The 16,993-nt window shown below is 36.2% G+C and overlaps 1 protein-coding gene across 1 annotated transcript in view; it reads left to right on the plus strand.

The window, feature by feature from the left end:
- The window catches only part of TTC7B (tetratricopeptide repeat domain 7B), a 120,621-nt gene that overhangs the window by 14,504 nt on the left and 89,124 nt on the right, over positions 1-16,993 (plus strand). The window contains exons 2-4 of the mRNA XM_053980870.1: positions 2,102-2,256; positions 3,059-3,227; positions 16,407-16,537. Of these exons, the coding sequence (XP_053836845.1) occupies positions 2,102-2,256; positions 3,059-3,227; positions 16,407-16,537 (455 nt within the window). The remainder of the gene's footprint in view (positions 1-2,101; positions 2,257-3,058; positions 3,228-16,406; positions 16,538-16,993) is intronic.

Below are 16,993 nucleotides of genomic sequence, written 5' to 3' on the forward strand. Positions count from 1 at the left end.
AGGGTAATGTTGGTCATAATATCTGATTTTACTGTTTGTTTGTAATAATACTGTGGCTGTGGTAATGAAATGTGGGATTTGGAGTAAGTCTGTAACAAAAGAGATTTGGGTTGAAATACCATGTTTAGATTTGATCACTTTAATTTCTTGTTTAGTTTGCAGCTTGAACCTGAAGCTACAAGCTAAAAATCAACAAGCTGTTAATATTTATCAATTATGCTATGGTTTCTGTACCATTTGTGCTTGCATAATATTGATGGAAATAACTCTATTTGATGGAAAAGTCTCATGAAATGAAGCAATATTGCCCTACTGTGTTGTGCAAAGGGGAATGCAAATGATAGCCTGGTGGGTTGTGTCAGAATAGGAAAGAGCTGGCCAAGGCCACTGCATGGACACTCATTTTTTGAAGGTCCTTGTGATGGAGGGTGATTCTTGGTGACTGGAAAAAGGTACATATAGCCATTTGCAACAAGGGTCCAGGGACTGGAGGTTGATCAGCCTAACCTTAGGCTCTGAGAAGATTAGGAATTATGTCCTGGTAGGTTAAGGAGGTGATTGGGATCAGTTGACATGGGTTTATCAAGGACAAACCAGCCAGACAGATTTTGATGAGAAGTGACTGTCTGTATGGATGGAGACAGTGGTTGGAGTCAATGGACAAAAAATGCAACAAGGGAAATGTTGAGTAGATAACAAGCTAAAAAATTCTAGAAGAAGAACAGCCAAATGTTTTGCAGTATCATCTGGAGGGGTTTTGTAATATGTGGAAATTCTCAAAACTGTGTATAATCCTGTGCCTTCCCTAATGTTGAAGTATGTGTTTTATTTCTTTTTCTTCACTTAGTACATTGAAATACCTTCTAGTTTTCATTTTTGCTGAACAGACTTCAACGAAAGAATGGCAAAACTAGTGTAGATTGCTTCAGACAAGCCTATGTGGCTGAGGTGGGAAGCAGTCTGGGATTTCTGGCTTGGGCCCTTTCCTAGGGGAATGCAGCTGACAATGACTGTTGGGGCTGGTGGCTGTTGCTGCTAAACCGTGGTGGAGCAATGGAGGCTGTGGGCAGGGGATTTCAAAGCCTGGTGCCGGTCCCTCCAAGTGCTTATGCTAACAACATCTATTACCCCTTTTCCTGCTTTTTGCTGGCTCTGATAATATGTTATCCTTGTTTGTTTTCTAAACACAGAAAAGACTCTGTAAGCCATATTAAGTCATGAATGTGCTCAGTCCTCACAGGTTCACTTGTTCCCTGCTGCAGCTAACAATGGGTTTCTTGTGCATTACCAAAATATTCCTTATTTATTGTAGTACCTTTCATTCTAGTTCTGTTCAGACATTGTTTGCAAGACATGACTTGGTCTTTTCAAGTCCCAGAAAGGTGATGACTTTGACAGTGCTCTTCTAACTAGAGGAATAACTCAAAACAAGTTGTTTAGTGGTCCTGGCTAAGGGTGAGGACATTACCAGTTTCTTGAATTTTGGAAGTGTGCTGGGTGCAGCTTTGCTGGGCAGTCTGGTATTACATTGTACCTTCAGGTCTGAGAAGTGGTGGTAGGCTGTAAGAAATGGGGAGAGGGATGAGAAATGGACTGTCATACTGAAGACTTGGGATGGCTGGAGCCTTAAAAAGGTCTGAGGGAGATTTACAGAGACTACATTTACCATATGAATGGTGATCACATCACATCACATCACATCTGGATGGTGAGACATAATGAGGGACATGTAACTTCAAATAAATTAATCCAATATCAGTATTCATATTTGAAACCAGTTTTTTTTGGTGAAGTGAGTATCAGAAGTATATCTTCTGTTCAGAGAGCTACATAAAGCTTTGGAATCAAGTGTTGCTTTTTTGAGGAGGAAGGGGAGAATACTGACTTAAGGTTAATGTTTTAATTCTTTTTATCTTAGAACACAGGAGACTTGATTCTGCAGTGAATCAGGCAGGGAAAAGATAAATTGAAAAGTAAAACAAAATATCACATGATGTGATAAACCTGTTGTGTTTGCTTTAGTTAGTTTGTGTTTAAAATTCAGGCAATGTTAGTGAAATAAAATTATTTCTAATACTTCCTGTGTTTGTTGTTTTTACAGATGACATGGCAGAGCTTCTTCTTGGGGAATCGAAACTAGAACAATTTTTGAAGGAAAATACTCTTAAACACAGTAATAGTCCCCGGGGCCCCCAGCCAAAGCTGACTGAGGTCAGGAAACATCTCACGGCAGCACTTGATAGGGGTAATCTCAAGGTATGTAAGTCGGCCTGAGCAAGAATTAGAAAAGTTGAAATTGATTGAAGTATTGAGGAAAGGTTCCTTAAATTATATTTGCAGATTCTGAAAGTGAGATTAATATCAGAAAGCATTTTCTGTCAGAGCCGTCTAATGTTCATAACCATTCTGGTCCTTCTTATACTTAACTGTTGTTGGAACTACTACCTCAGCTTACCTCTTCTGTACTCAACATCCATCTTTTCAGAGATCAAAAGAAACTTCTTTTACACTCATCTGTAACATTTTGTTTTCAGTGGCTTCTGGGAGTATTAATTTCTCTTTCTTTTCTCTCTTCATTCCTCCATTAGTTCTTTTTTTTCCAAGACATTTATTCTGCCCTGATACTTTGAAATGGTGTGAATTAAATATGTAGGCTGTAGAACATATATCATTAAGTTTTGATGCTATGTTATTTTCAACTGTGCTTGTGTTAGAAAAAGAAGTCATATGAGGAGCTGTAATGATAGGCTGTCTTTAAATAGTTTTATCACCTGGAGAAGCTGGTTTCCAACTGAGAGGTATTTCTGGTACACGTGTAAATATGCATGTGAATATCTAAAATGGCTGGTAATACTTTTCAGTAGCTTGCTGGAATGAGGTTTAGTGAATTCCCCCCTACTTCAAGCTTCTCAAATATTACACAAGACAGGATTTTGTTCATTTGTTGCTCTTTTAGAATAAATATTCTGGTGGTGACAAAAAATATACCTAATAATTATCAGAAAGAATTAGGTGTGTTTTCTTAGGGAAAACCCTTTCTTATTTCTCTTCCTTCTAGCCAGAATTCCTACAAGAAGCTAACCTGATAATGGCCAAATTAAACTATGTGGAAGGTGATTACAAAGAAGCTCTGAACACATATGCTAGAGTTGGTGTTGATGACTTGCAGCTGACTGCAGTGCCACCTTATCGGCTACGGATGATTGCTGAAGCATATTCTACAAAGGGTAAGATTGCTCTTTCCAGTATCATAATGTGGAAGTAGTTTTTTAAAAGTTAATTTATATCTTGTCCAAAGATGAAGAATTTTTTAGTTTGAATGTCATCTATGCAGTAGTGGAGTGCCATATTTGTAGATAAAATAAGATGATGGTTTGGGTCCTTTAAATTATTCCAAGTTTATGATAGTTGACAAGACTTTTACCTCAATGAATATTCTAACTGTGCTGTCACCTGATCAATTTTTTTGAGTGTGTGTATTTAAAAGTTCTCCTATATATGTCACAGTAACTGTGGCTAGCTGCTAACGGTGTTATCACTGTTGCTGAAAGTTTGGGAATGCAGTGCAGCTTTGTGGTGGCTGTGGGTAGAATGGAGAACTTTGATTCACAGTGATGCCTGAATGAGAATGCTCAGCCTAAGCCAGGTTGCATAGCTAAATTGCCACTTAATTGAGAAGAGTATTAATAGCATGATAACCTACTTAAAGCAATGCATCACTTGTGTGCTTTCATATGTAAATTTTTCTAATATGTGTATAGATTTTTAAAAAAATTCAGAAAGTGAAGGTAACTAAAAACCATTTTCTTCTTTACTACTCGAGTATAGTGAAAATTGTAATGCTGGCCTCGTGTCTTAAGGTGGCAGTGCCACTTCAGTTTAGAAAACTCTGTAGTAGACCTAGGGCTGGTCAGTGTGTTGGGGAAAATGGCAGTTTGTATGCCATGGTTTATTAGAATTTACTGAGTGAAGTGTTTGCTTTGGTCTGCTGTGTTTAAGCATGGGTTTGGTTACATATGTACTTTTTGTTATGGCAAGAGGAGTGTCAAAGGCAGCAAAAAAATTGTAAAAGACTTCTGTAGCTTTGACTGACAATTGATCAAGGATTGTTTTCCACCAACACAATCCTCCAGTAAATGTTAGACAAGTATGAATCATGTCCTATAGAGATGTCAAGGAAATAAGGGAACTAACTGGTAGCAGGGACAAAAGGATGCTTCGTAAGTCTGGTCACTATTTAGATTGAAGTGGGAGTATCGGAGGTATTCTTGTATATGATGTAAATCTGCTTGGTTTTCTCAAACAGCATCTCTATGGGTTTTAGAGCAGTGTCTGCTTTGGGTACACTTCCACTCAGGTTTGTGGATTTTGGCTGTTCTTTTTGTTTTGTTTTTTAAATCTATGAGGATGTCTGTTGAATTTGTCATGTTCTTTCCATAGACTTGAACAACTTTAAGAACATAAATTTGCTTTTATCTCCAAGGAATTTAATTGAATCTTTTCCAGAGCTCAACTCTTCCGGATCTGTTTTATTTGGCCTCATAAGGATATAAACCAGTTGAAACCACAGTGGCATAAATTTTGCACATAAAATTAGTATTATTAATTTTACTTAAGTCAAACATAATGTATTAGAAAATAGAAAAACAGATACCTTTTCTACTCTGGAATGTTTTGTAGGTTCAGATTTTTTCAAAACCCAGTGTACTTTCTGTCTAGATGTGTGGGTTTTTTTCCTTCTGATTTCAAATTTTATTCTTAAAACATTGAAATTTGTCATATGAGGCTTCATTTATCTTGATGGGACTTCATTACTTTTGTCACTTCTGTTGGGTGACTGGTTACCAGTTTACCTGAGCAAACTGTTGGGGTTTTTTTGTTGTTTTGTTCATGTTCAGGAACTTTTTTTTTTTTTTTTTTTGCTATTGTGTTTCCAGATTGAGTGAAATTGCAGGACAGTTTGGGTTGGAAGAGTCCTTAAAGATCCTCTCATTCCAAGCCTGCTATGGGCAGGGACACCTTCTACTATGCCAGGTGGCTCAAAGTTCCATCCAACCTGGCTGTGAACACTCCCAGGGATGGGGCATCCACAGCTTCTCTGGACAGCCTATTTCAGTGCCTCACCACCCTCACAGTAGACAATTTCTTCCTGACAGCTAATCTAAATCTGCCCCCTTTCATTTTAAAGCCTTTATCCCTTGTCCTGTCCCTACATGCTCTTGTAAAATGTCTGTCTCCAGCTTTCTTGCAGGCCCATTTAGATACTGGAAGGTGATTTAAAGTCTATGTAGAGCCTTCTCTTCTCCAGGCTGAGCAACTCTAACTCAGAATATTAAAAAATTTTAATTTCCTTTCTTCTCATGGTAGAGGATTGCAAGAATATAGTCTTCTGTGTGATCTAGAATGAGGTGGTAATCACTGAGCAATCTTAAATTTAGTATTCAAAGTCTGGACAGGTTTAGAGTAGCTGACAACTAAATAGCATATGTTTTTACCCAGTAGTGTACATTTAATTCTCACCCTCTTCCCCATTTCTGGTCGATGTTTTTCTTTCTCCTTTTAAGAGTGTAAACTTTACAGTCTGAATTCAGAGTCTCCTCAGAGGTGACTGAGGCTTGTAAGTACTACCCAACTAAATACAAATTATTCTTACAGAGATTTTGTGCTTCACTGGGATTTTTATTTCTGCTTGTATGTACAGGGATAACTGGATTATACAAAGTTTATAAAACTCTTCTGAGTATTTAGATTTTACTTCTTTGGCAGTCATAGCACCATATTATTAAGTAATGAGGGACTGTCCATGCCTGTTTGCAAGCATTGGCCCAGCTGCACCATTTAATGCTGCACCATGCAGAGGCAGTGAAAGACACCTGCTGAAATTTCCCCATTTGAATCCAGTTCCAGTGGATTTGCAGTCTTGTATACTATTGTGTAGTGGTCAAATACTGATGTTTTTACCACTGAGAAAGGCAGAGGGCGGGTAACAAATGGTAGTTTTTAATGACCTTAACATTTTTTTTTTTCATTATTTAATGTGTGAGCACATTTATGTACTTACCTTTTCACTGTGAGGCTTCATTCTGTAACCTCAGACGTGCTGGATTGAGAGGGATGCATGAGTTGACATGTTTCTTCTTCTACAGTTGTTACAGGGTACTTAAATGAGCATGTTGCACTGTAACCATAGACAGTTGCACAGCTCACAACAAGCAAGCCCTTGGAAATGAGCTGCTTTCCAGATGGCTCATCTTACTCCTGCACCTGGAACACACAAAGTGTGTCTTTCTGCTCTTCCCAGCCTAGGAAGGGTCTGTATGTGTGTATGGACACAACAAAGTACAAAATGGATTCAGGGGTCAGCTTCAAGCTCAATTTTGCTGGAGTTTTATCTACTGACAGCTAAAAGAAGGGGAAGAGGAGCAGCAGTAGTGATAATGGTGGGGAGAAAAAATGGAATTGGAACATGGAAGGGAAAACCAGAGAACTAAGCCATCTACTGCATGTGATGCAGTCGTGAAGGGGGTCCTCACATTTCTATTAGATAAATGAGTTAAATGCTTATATATGTATCTTTAAAAGAATGCTTTTAATTCTTTATGCTGCTTACAGCTTTAGTTGAGGACAGCATATTTAGAAGATTGCTTTTAATTCTTTATGCTGCTTACAGCTTTAGTTGAGGACAGCATATTTAGAAGACTATATATGAGAAGAGGCATAATATGGAATGATACTAAGTCAAGCCAAGGATTCAAAGACTCTCAAACCCAGCAAGGAAGATTAAATGATTGTTATTATTTTCTTGGAAATATCTAGTTAGTGAAATGCTGCTTCAGCTCTTCCAAAAAAAGTTTCTTGCTAGATTTGTCAACATGCAACATTATAAAATTTCAACAAATTTTAAAGCAAATCCTATCAACTTACATTTTGAAATTTTTTCTATTTCCATTACATCTGACTCTTTGCAAGCTCCTGGTGTGTGGGGAATCACAGGCTCTCAGTGCCCAAGAAGTGCTGGAAAGTGCTTCCTTTCTGTTGCTCGTTCTAGGGAAAGTGCAAAATTGTTAGTGTGCTGATAAAGGCATGGCTGTATTTTATCAGACTGAATAGCTCATGGACAAGTTGTTTGGTTTTAATTTTTTCCTGGCTTCTGCCAACAAAAATAACCTCTAGTAGTGATGTCTTGTGCTCTGTCCTGACTCACAGAAGATGTGGGATGATCTGATGAAAAGATATCTGCTTCTGTGTCCATTAAAACAATTAGGAGCAGACTGACTGTGTGTGAATGCATGAGGCAAAGCTTCAGAAACTTGCTTAGTATAATTCCAATATTTTCCTGCTTTTCTTCACACTTTTCCTCAAATACACATGTTAAAAACAGAGTTGTAGAAGATTATTTTCTCTTATGTAGTTAACTTTATGGACTAGCATACCTTTTTGACTTTACATTGATGTTTTTATGTACTGCCCAGAGAATGCAGTTCTGATTACACCTAGTGTTTTCTTTAAGGAAGGAGCTAATTTTGATGCTGTGCTTCTGAGTAATGATTCTGTATGGGTATGTAGAAGGTGTTGTGTAGGATAGAGTGTTAATAAAATCATAGTTTTTCTATTAAATACATAATTTTTTAAAATTCAAAGACTTGCTTTAAAACATGCAGTGGGACATATTTAAAATATAGTATAAAACATAAATTGAGAAGATGAAGCTTTTCAAATCAGTGGACCACTTAGCAAAAACATAATACTTATTTGGATCTGTTGGTTAGCTTTTCCCCCATCTGCTTGTAAATTTATTTGACACATAAGCAGAGGAGAAGCATAAACTAAAACAAATTTCTGTAGCAAAATGCCTATGGTTGGAGTTGCCAGCTTATTTCAAGAGGGTGTGATGAGGGAGAGAAAAATAGGCATAAAGGAATGGCATTGCTGAGGAGAAGGGCAGGTTTGCATGACTGTTGTGGCAATGTGTGAGCCTGAGAGCAGATGTATGAAATTGCTGGAGCTGGCTCCCTGAAGTGTTGCCTGTTGGTCACAGGAGCATATCATACCTTTAATATGAAATTTTAAGGAGTAGTACAAATAAAAAAAAAGCAGATTTTTTTTTTCTTCTGCCACAAATATAACTTGGATATCAGTACTGGTAACTACAGATATCTTATGTGGATTGAGCAAAGCTAAGAAATGAGGCTGGGCAGGGGGAGGAGGAAGGAAAGACAAATCTTGAGATTGTGGTGGCAGGTCTTGACTCAGAGTAAAACATGGAGGTGTTTTGCACTTTTCTGGATGTATTAAATACTTGATACTTAAGTATCCTCATAGGAAGAGCTACTTCCTGATAGATAGGGAAGGTTCCCTTGTTCAAAAGGTTAAGTATGTCTCTTTAGGGTCTATTTGTTTACTTTCTTCCCTAGATCAGTTTAATTGGCAGTGCTCAGTTCTGAGATTGAGGAGGATCTTAAACTCATGAAGAATTGAAATAAGACAAGTTATGAATCCATGAAGAAGTAAAGAGTATGTATGTTTTTTTTTTTTTTCATGTTAAGCTGGTGTTACTAGCTCCAACTTTTTCAACTTTCTTGTAAGACCAATCAGGAAAAAAACTTATGTGCTGTTGCCATACAGAAGCATGTATTTATAATCCATTTTAATATTGGCTGAAGCTAATAATCCCCTAGGGTTGTGGCCTCTGGGAACAGAACAATTAAGTTTCTGCAAGTTTTCAGCACTATATGAATGAGGTAATATACTGGAGAGCATGCATAGGCATTATTCAAATACCGTGCAGGCAGTATCTCCTATGTTTCTAAGCAATTTTGTTTGCTTATGGAAACAGATGAAATGCATGCACAGTGGGATATTGAGGTGTTATTTTGGGGAGGAACAACTTGTGAGGAACTCTGCAATAGAAAGTTTTTATTTAAATAGGAAATAAGCTTATTGAAATTTTTGGTAACATAATTCTGATACTGCTGCCTAAGTCAGAAGACATACTTGAAAAAATGAATTTATAATACTTGGCATTACAAATTAGTGACCCTTTCTAAAAATGCTTATAGAGAAACATAGCAATTTACAGGTCTGGCATTTCTTAAAGTGCTTATAGAGAAACATAGCAATTTACAGGTCTAGCATTTCTTAAAGTCTGCAGCTTTGTGAACTTGATTTTAGTAAAGAAAATGTGTTTATAATTAGCACAGTGTATAGATTCATAGACAACTTCAGGTATCTGTCAAGATGACTGTTGCATTACAGTAATGAATTCTTGTTAAGTGTGAGGGATGTTTTATAAGTTAGATTGTGACATTACAGAATTTTAGCCTTATTGCTGCAGGTCATTTTACATCTTTATTGCCTACATCTTTGTTTGAATAACTGTGTTTACATTTAGATGATGTATGTTGAGGAAGGTGAGGCTGTCTTTACTGCTGCTGACCTATATTCAAATTTAATGTTGCATTTACCAAGTTAAATGATTGGCTATTAATTAGTTCTGTTTACAGAAACATGGAAATACTCATTAGGTTCAGTGGCAGTGTCAGGTGCATGTGGATTGCTACTTTGCAGTTAGGAAAAGATGCTGCACTTAACTTTAATCATATGCAATTGTAATGGGATCTTGTGCACTGCTAGCCTGTGTCAGCAGACACCAAGCAACTCTTCATGGAAGAATGCTAAATGAAAGCTGGTTTAGTAATTGCACGGGGGATCTCTAGACTCATTAGGCAATGGGTCAGGAACTCAGGTTCCCTCCCTCCTCCTGTCTGGCTGTGCAAATGTTGCAGACTGTCAGTGAGCATTTTACAGACCATGGCTAGGAGGCCTGTGCCATAGGAAGTTCAAATTTTCTCCATTAAAACTTTTCTTTTCCCAGACTACATTTGTGACATCTGCCCTGCTGGAGCAGGAGCTGGGAGGAACCCAGGCATTTGTCCTGCTTTCCTAAGTACAGCTTTTAACTGTCTTATTTGAAAGCTAAACTTTGACTGAGAAACTATGTTTCTTATTAAAATAAAATTCTTTAGGACTTGGGCAAACAGTTGGTGGTGTCTTATTCTTAGTTTCTCCCAAATATTTAGAATTTCTTCAGAATCCTTCCTTTGGCAGAGTGAAGAGATTAAAAATATTGGGCTCCAATTAAAAAGTAGTGATTCTGGCCTCTTTTTCCCATGCCACAGGGAGAACAGGTATTACAGTAGAGCTTTGTCTTTTTTATTTAGAGGTGCTTGTAGGAGCAATCCTGACACTTTACAGCAGAACAGTGTAAATTCCATAATTAAATAATTTCCTGTCCTGTGAGCAAATAGCGTCCTTGATGCCCATTCCATATACTGGTGTGCAGCATTTCTGCTTTTGGGGAACATTCAGCAGAGAGAGGTCCACTCACTCCAGGATGTGCAACAATAACCAGCCCTTTTTCCAGCTTTTGTCTCTAGTTTGTACTTTTTCAGCCCTGCCAAAAGATGCTGGCCTGTTGAAGGGCTATACTGTAGCAAGAATTGGCTGGCATATGATTATTAAAAACCAAATGTATGTGCAGAAAAATACTGATCTGTTTAAAAGATATTGCAAAAGTCTGTTTCTTAAGAAAATACAAAGATTGGAATGCATTATATTTAGAGGAAAAGTGAGACCAATTGTTTCACAACAGTTGTCTCAGATGATGTTAAAAGAAATCCCAAAATATTATTGTGGTTTTTATTGACTGCTTGGAGTAATAAGTAGGTATTCAATTCAGAAAAAGAGGTATTTCTGGTTTTTCTATTTTTAACTCTGAGAAACTTCAAGACACTTAGAAGCACTAGCATAACTATGGCATCAGAAAAGCTGTAGTAATGAAATGACATTGCAGTTTCAACATGATAAAATGCTCTGTTCTGCCTGAAAAATTGTGCTTATGTTACTCTGGGTTTAGTCTAGAATGGAATTTAATTCTCTGTAAGTAGTCTGTATTTAAAAGAGTGGGTAGCCAGAGGAGCTTCCCTTAAAATCTAATGTGCTAAGAGAAAAGGATATTGGTCTTTTTCTGGTGCCTTTTCTGGAAAGAACATGTATGAAACTAGCCATAAAATAGGAGACTGCATTCTGACATTTGTTGGGGACATTTTTTTCCTCGAGTCTCGGCATAATGGGATGGGTAGTAAAGTGTACTTCAAAAATCAGAGAAATTATTTTTGTTTCCTTAAATTGTCTAAGCCAATAGGCAATCCCTACAGTGTATCTGGAGTAACTGTAAAAGTAAAAGATAGTTTATTATAAATATATTTGCTTACTCTTTATTCTGTTTCTCTTTTCCTTTATAATGACTACTTTGCAAATATCAATAGGGAATTGAAGACAAAAATAGCTCCATGCTTTACTTTCTAAAAAAATCTCTGAAAAAAATCCTCTGCAAGCAAGAAAAATCTTTGATTGAGGACTTAATTAGTCTTTCCCTTCAGTGAGATTAGCAGTGTATGTTCTAAGTTCAGAAATAAATAAATGTGGGAGTTCCTTGATAGCAATAACAATATGCTAAACATGAAGTTTCTTTAGAAGGAGGTGAAAAGGGGCTTTTTGTGTACAACATTTGGAACACTTACCATGTCATGTATCAACACTTTGCATATCATATATAGGGAACACAAAGTGCTGTATACTAAAGCACACTTGGGTTTTACATGTCTATGTAAGGAAAACAGGAAGCAAACCCAGAAATCTTTATGCATTGAAGCAAGTCTCTCTCTCTTGAAAAAGCATGCTTATTAACTTAAGTATAAACCAGTACTTCACTGTTTTTCCTCTGTCCTTTGATTTGTCTACTGGAAACAGTAGATGAACAATGGGGTCCATTATAATTTGTGGTCTCTTAAAATTTACACAGACAAGGTACTAGCTGGGATCATGGAGAATCCTCAGATACACAATGCTATAAGTAGTTTTGTTGGTTTTTTTGGAATGATCTCAGTAGAAGTCTGTGTGGTAAGAGTACGTGGTAAAGATCTGAACTGTGCCATGGATTCCCTTTTGACATTTGAGTAACTTTTGGTTTACTCTGCATGGTGAAATGGGAGTGTGGCTTAATTGGTTTTCCTACAGAACTGAAGTCTGGGGTTTTTTTGACATAAAATGTCAAAAGTGAGGACTTCTTAAAAATAGTTTGTTGTTTGTTCTTGCTAAGGCATCCTCTTTTTTGGGTAATAGTCAGTTTCTGCAAATGTGGTGGTAAGGTTGGCCTGATTTTCTATTTGTAAAAAATGTTTACTTGGCTTAATCTTGACTACTGATTTGAGACTACAGACACAAGAATGCCACTTATTTCAAGTGATAAAACTGTCTAGTGTTTGCTTTCTGAATATTTTACAAAATATGGGTAACTTTTAGAAAATTTAAGGAAAACCTTTGCAAATTACCATATAATTTAAATATCAGGAATATTATTTTGTTGTCCAAATGCTGTTTGTTGCTCTTCTGCTGTTATGACAAGCAATTTTAGACTTACCTTGCAGAACATGTTAATTAGTATGGACTTGTATTTGTTTCACTGCTTCTCACTTTCTTTTCCCTCAGGAGTCGTCTTGCTTGATATCAGGACTAGATATGTATGAGATAAGTGTCTTCCCAAATTAAAACTGACCCAGTTTGTTGGAAGCTTTTATCTGAAAATTATTTTAACTGGAAGGGCTTAAACTTAAAAGCCTTGAATATCAAAGTCAACTTGTGATACCAGTTGTCATGATACTCTTGAATGCAGAATCAAACAAAATAAAAGTTAAATAAAGCAATAGCTATGGCCTTTACAGCAAATGTAGTAACATTTTACAGTAATAACTTGTACTTTTTTTCGAAATATCTCTAAGCAGTGTGTAAACAGTTAAAGAAATGCTTATCCTTTTGGGGTAGAACAGCAGATTCCTGCCTGGCAGGTGTGGGAAGAATCACAAAGGGGACAATTGACTTGTCTGATTCTATGACAAGACTTCAGCAGATAAATTAGGGTTATATGTGTTTTTTTGAACTTCATATATTTCTCTATTCTATATGTTACCATGTGCTTGTTCTTGGTTTTGAGGGTGTAATATAATGATCCCTATTTTAATTAACTTCTTTTCATCTCTCAGTATTCTTATGAGGAATCAGGCAGTATGCCATGTAATTGTTATTGCTGTGTTGCTGTGTATATCAATTTAAAATTAAATAGTACTTTTATATACTTTAGTACATTATTTATTAAATTTCATCTGTATTTAAGAAAAAAATTAAATTAGTCATCTGGAGTGACTTATTTTAACAAAATCATAATTACGAAAGCTATAATTTATTAAAGGTTTCTCCTCTAATTGATAGGTTTTCGTTGTGAATACAGCATTAAATTACAATTTTTACTTGTGTCATCAAAACAAATACAGCATGCAAACCATTCTTTTAAGTGATCATTTCAGAATAGATTTCCCAATAAACTTCCTTCCCCAAAGCATGACATGCTTACAATATATATAATTTCCTGAGCTTAATAAACATACTAAAAAAAAAAAAAAAGTGAATGCTAGTTATATAGAAGCATTTCTCTAAGAAGTAGTATTCTGTACTTCATCAAAGAACACTTAAAATTTAATATGTCCCTGCTGCATTACTTAAAATTTCTGGCTGAACACTGAGGTGTTTTCATATCATAATAAAAATTCTCAGCTAAAATAAGAAAATGTCTTTATAGCGAGTTTTTCAGATTTAAATATTATAGTTATGGCCATAAACTGTAAAAATAGAAAGAATAAATCTGACTCAGATCTACAAATAGTTGAGTAATTTGCTTGATGTAGGAGATGGTTACTTAGGGGCATTGGCTGTTCATAGTGTGGGAGAGCAGGAATAAGGAGGAGTGATTCACACACAAATTACCTGGTGCTTTCAGTCATTTGATGTGTTTACTGCAGTGCATTTACTGTTTGAAGGTGTTCATGTAATACACAGCAAACTTTCTATCCAGTATCAACCTTCCATTTAGATCTTCTTTTCAGAGAGTCTCTTCAAACCTACTGTAGTACAAGGAGACCTGACTTTTTTCTGTAGTTAAGCCTTGCTGCTTTAGGGTCTATGACTTATTGGTACTAAATAATTTCTTGGATGTTTGTGATTTGATTGAAAAATAGAAAAAAAAAGCAAATTAGTTGGATACTCTAGACTATTCACAAATATAGTTAACTTCTAGAGATACACTAGGTGAAAACTATGACATGTCAGAAACACCCAGTGTCTATTGTACTCAGGTTTAGCAGGTTTTTAAGAGACAGACAATTTGTGTGTTTGCTGCCCTTTAGGAGTGCAAAGTTCTTTTGAAAAGTATATTAGATGTTACTCTGTCTTTAGCAGGGGTTTTAGTACTGGATTCAGGACTTTGTGTTAACTGGATGTATAGCACATAAAGCTGTAAGGTCTGTGTTGTTTGTACTGGTATTAGGGTGGTCTGGAGGGTAAAGGTGGCCAACAAACTGTGATACAGACTTAAAGCATTCTCTCAAGCCAGCAATCTGGCGTGATGTTTTTTTATACATATAAACGACACTTTTACAGAAATTGAAACTTAATAGATATTCCGAAATAATCTGGAGGCTGCAGATATTTCTGAGTTTATCAATACATAAACTCCAGGTTTATGTAGCTGTGTCTTCCTAAGTTGTTTTTTTTTGGTTTTTTTTTGTAATTATAATGAAGCATACTATACTGACTGTACAGTATTGATTGACAGAAATCCTTTGATAAACTGTTCTCCAAACTGGATTTGTACTGTTTGGCATTCTACAGACATATGCCCAATATATAAGTATGTATTTTGTTATTGTTTTTTGTTTTTTCTCCAGTGATGGATTCTCAAAACTTTCAACGATGAATAGAGAATACAGTAATTTAAATTGTAGATTATATTAATGTGGGAGCAGTTGAAGGCATTTTAGAGCTAGCATTTACTGCTGGCAAGCTGGAAGAATGATCTGAAATAAATCTCTTAACATGTGGAAAGTACTAATGCAAATGCAATTAATTATTCAAATAAATATAAGATGAAACAGTTGGCTTGAAGGATATGAGCTGGTGGTCTGTTGCAGATCATAAGTGGAAGATAATTTTTACTAATATGTAAGGGAAGGCACCAAAGTTCAGCTGATTTTTAATACTTTTTTTAAAAGTATCTCTTATGAAAACCAGGAAGTCTTTTATCTTCTCTGCTCTGTGCAGTTGAGGCCTCCAAGTGAAGCCATGTATCCCATTTTGGCACAGTGAGTCAAGGTAGAGGTAACCAGTTGGAGAGTGTCCAGAGAAGATAAAAATTATTAGCTGTCAAGGAAACATGAAAAGAGAAACTGGTGAGAATCGATATTTTTTCTTGTGAGTATGTCTGTCTCTCTAGATGAATCAAAGAATATTCTGAGTTGGAAGGGACCCAGAAGGATCATGGAGTCCAACTAGTACATGAATGGCCCATAGGAGGATCAAACCCATGACCTTGGTGTTATTGGCACTGTGCTCTAACTTGCAGTGTTTTGTGAAGAACTGAATAACCTCTCTGTGAGGATGAATCAAAGTAATTAATCTAGAGAGGGAGATTCAAGAACTAGGAAAAAATACTATTTGTGAGAATAGTTGAGCTCTGTGGTAATTTGCATATGAAGGCCAGGGCATCCCTATTGTCAGAAGCTTTTAAGAACAGGTCAGACAAGTGTCAGGGGTTCGTTGATTCCTCCATCAGATAAAAGGATTTATATTCTCAAGGTCCTTTCCAGCATTTTAATTATCTTGAAAACAGCTGTAACTTGTGTAGGAGTAAGTATTGATTAGTAAGAGTTGTTGGACTTTTATTTGAGACAAGTGAAGGTTTTTTTTTTTTTTTTTTTTGCTTCAAAGCAATACTTAATGTATTTGCTGGGTAAATCCTGAGCAGAAAAGACTTACATGGCCTTGATGAGAGTGAACTACCTCTTCTAAATTTAAATACAAAAATTAAACTTCCTAACACATTGTTTATTTTAAATGTATTTGTTTTTATGGATACTTTTGTCTTGCACAATGACTGGACTAATACTACCTTGAGTGCCTTTTGTCACTGTGCCTTAGTTTCTGTGATCATTCTGGAAAAGCGAAGACATAGTAATGTAAAACTGGTATAGAAAGACACTATATATTTTTTATGGTAGATTCTCATAATGTCTTTTAAATCAAAATTGCTTTAAAAAATGCTGCTTCTGGATTTATAATTATTAAGGAGGAGTAATTTTCATTTATATAGTTATTAGTGTCTGTTTTAGGGGACCATACCTTCATTTCCTTTGTTTCTTCCCCTGACTAAAGAGGCTTAACCTGGACTATGTTTTAGCTATTAATATTATATGACATTAGTTTTTAATGCTTAGTTTGAATTTTTTTTGCCTCCCAAGGTCTCTGTCTTGAGAAGCTGCCAATATCTTCCTCAGCGAGCAATCTCCATGTGGACCGTGAACAAGAAATTGTTACGTGCTATGAGAAGGCTGGGGATATTGCTCTCCTGTACCTTCAGGAGATAGAAAGGGTAAGCTGGGATGATTTTCTAAATTGAAGATTTAAAGATTGATATAAATGCCTTTTTTAAAGAAATTTGTGTGGCCCTTTATTTCTAGGAGTTACACACTATTGCTTTTTATTTAGACTTTGAGGTACACCTGGGGCTCTGTTCTTTGGCTTGTGAATGCTGTAGAGTGAAGTGAGCTGGCAATATCCATCTGATCCTATTTCAGACCCATTGCTTGCAAGCCTCAGGCCTGTCACTTGACAGCTGTCTTTGAAGGAGTTATAAGACACATTTAGGGTCATGAAAAACAGAAGAAAGGGGAAAGAAAACCAGTTTGATGGAGGGAAAAAGTAATTAATACTGTTTTTTTTATTTTTGAGGGTTTTTGCTGTTTTATTATTGTCTTGTAGTGGCTGGTAGACCACGTGTACTGAAAGCTGATTACATTCTGACAGCATTTTTAATGCTGATGTAATA

This window comes from Vidua macroura, chromosome 6, assembly GCF_024509145.1.
Source record: "Vidua macroura isolate BioBank_ID:100142 chromosome 6, ASM2450914v1, whole genome shotgun sequence".
Classification (NCBI taxonomy): domain Eukaryota; kingdom Metazoa; phylum Chordata; class Aves; order Passeriformes; family Viduidae; genus Vidua; species Vidua macroura.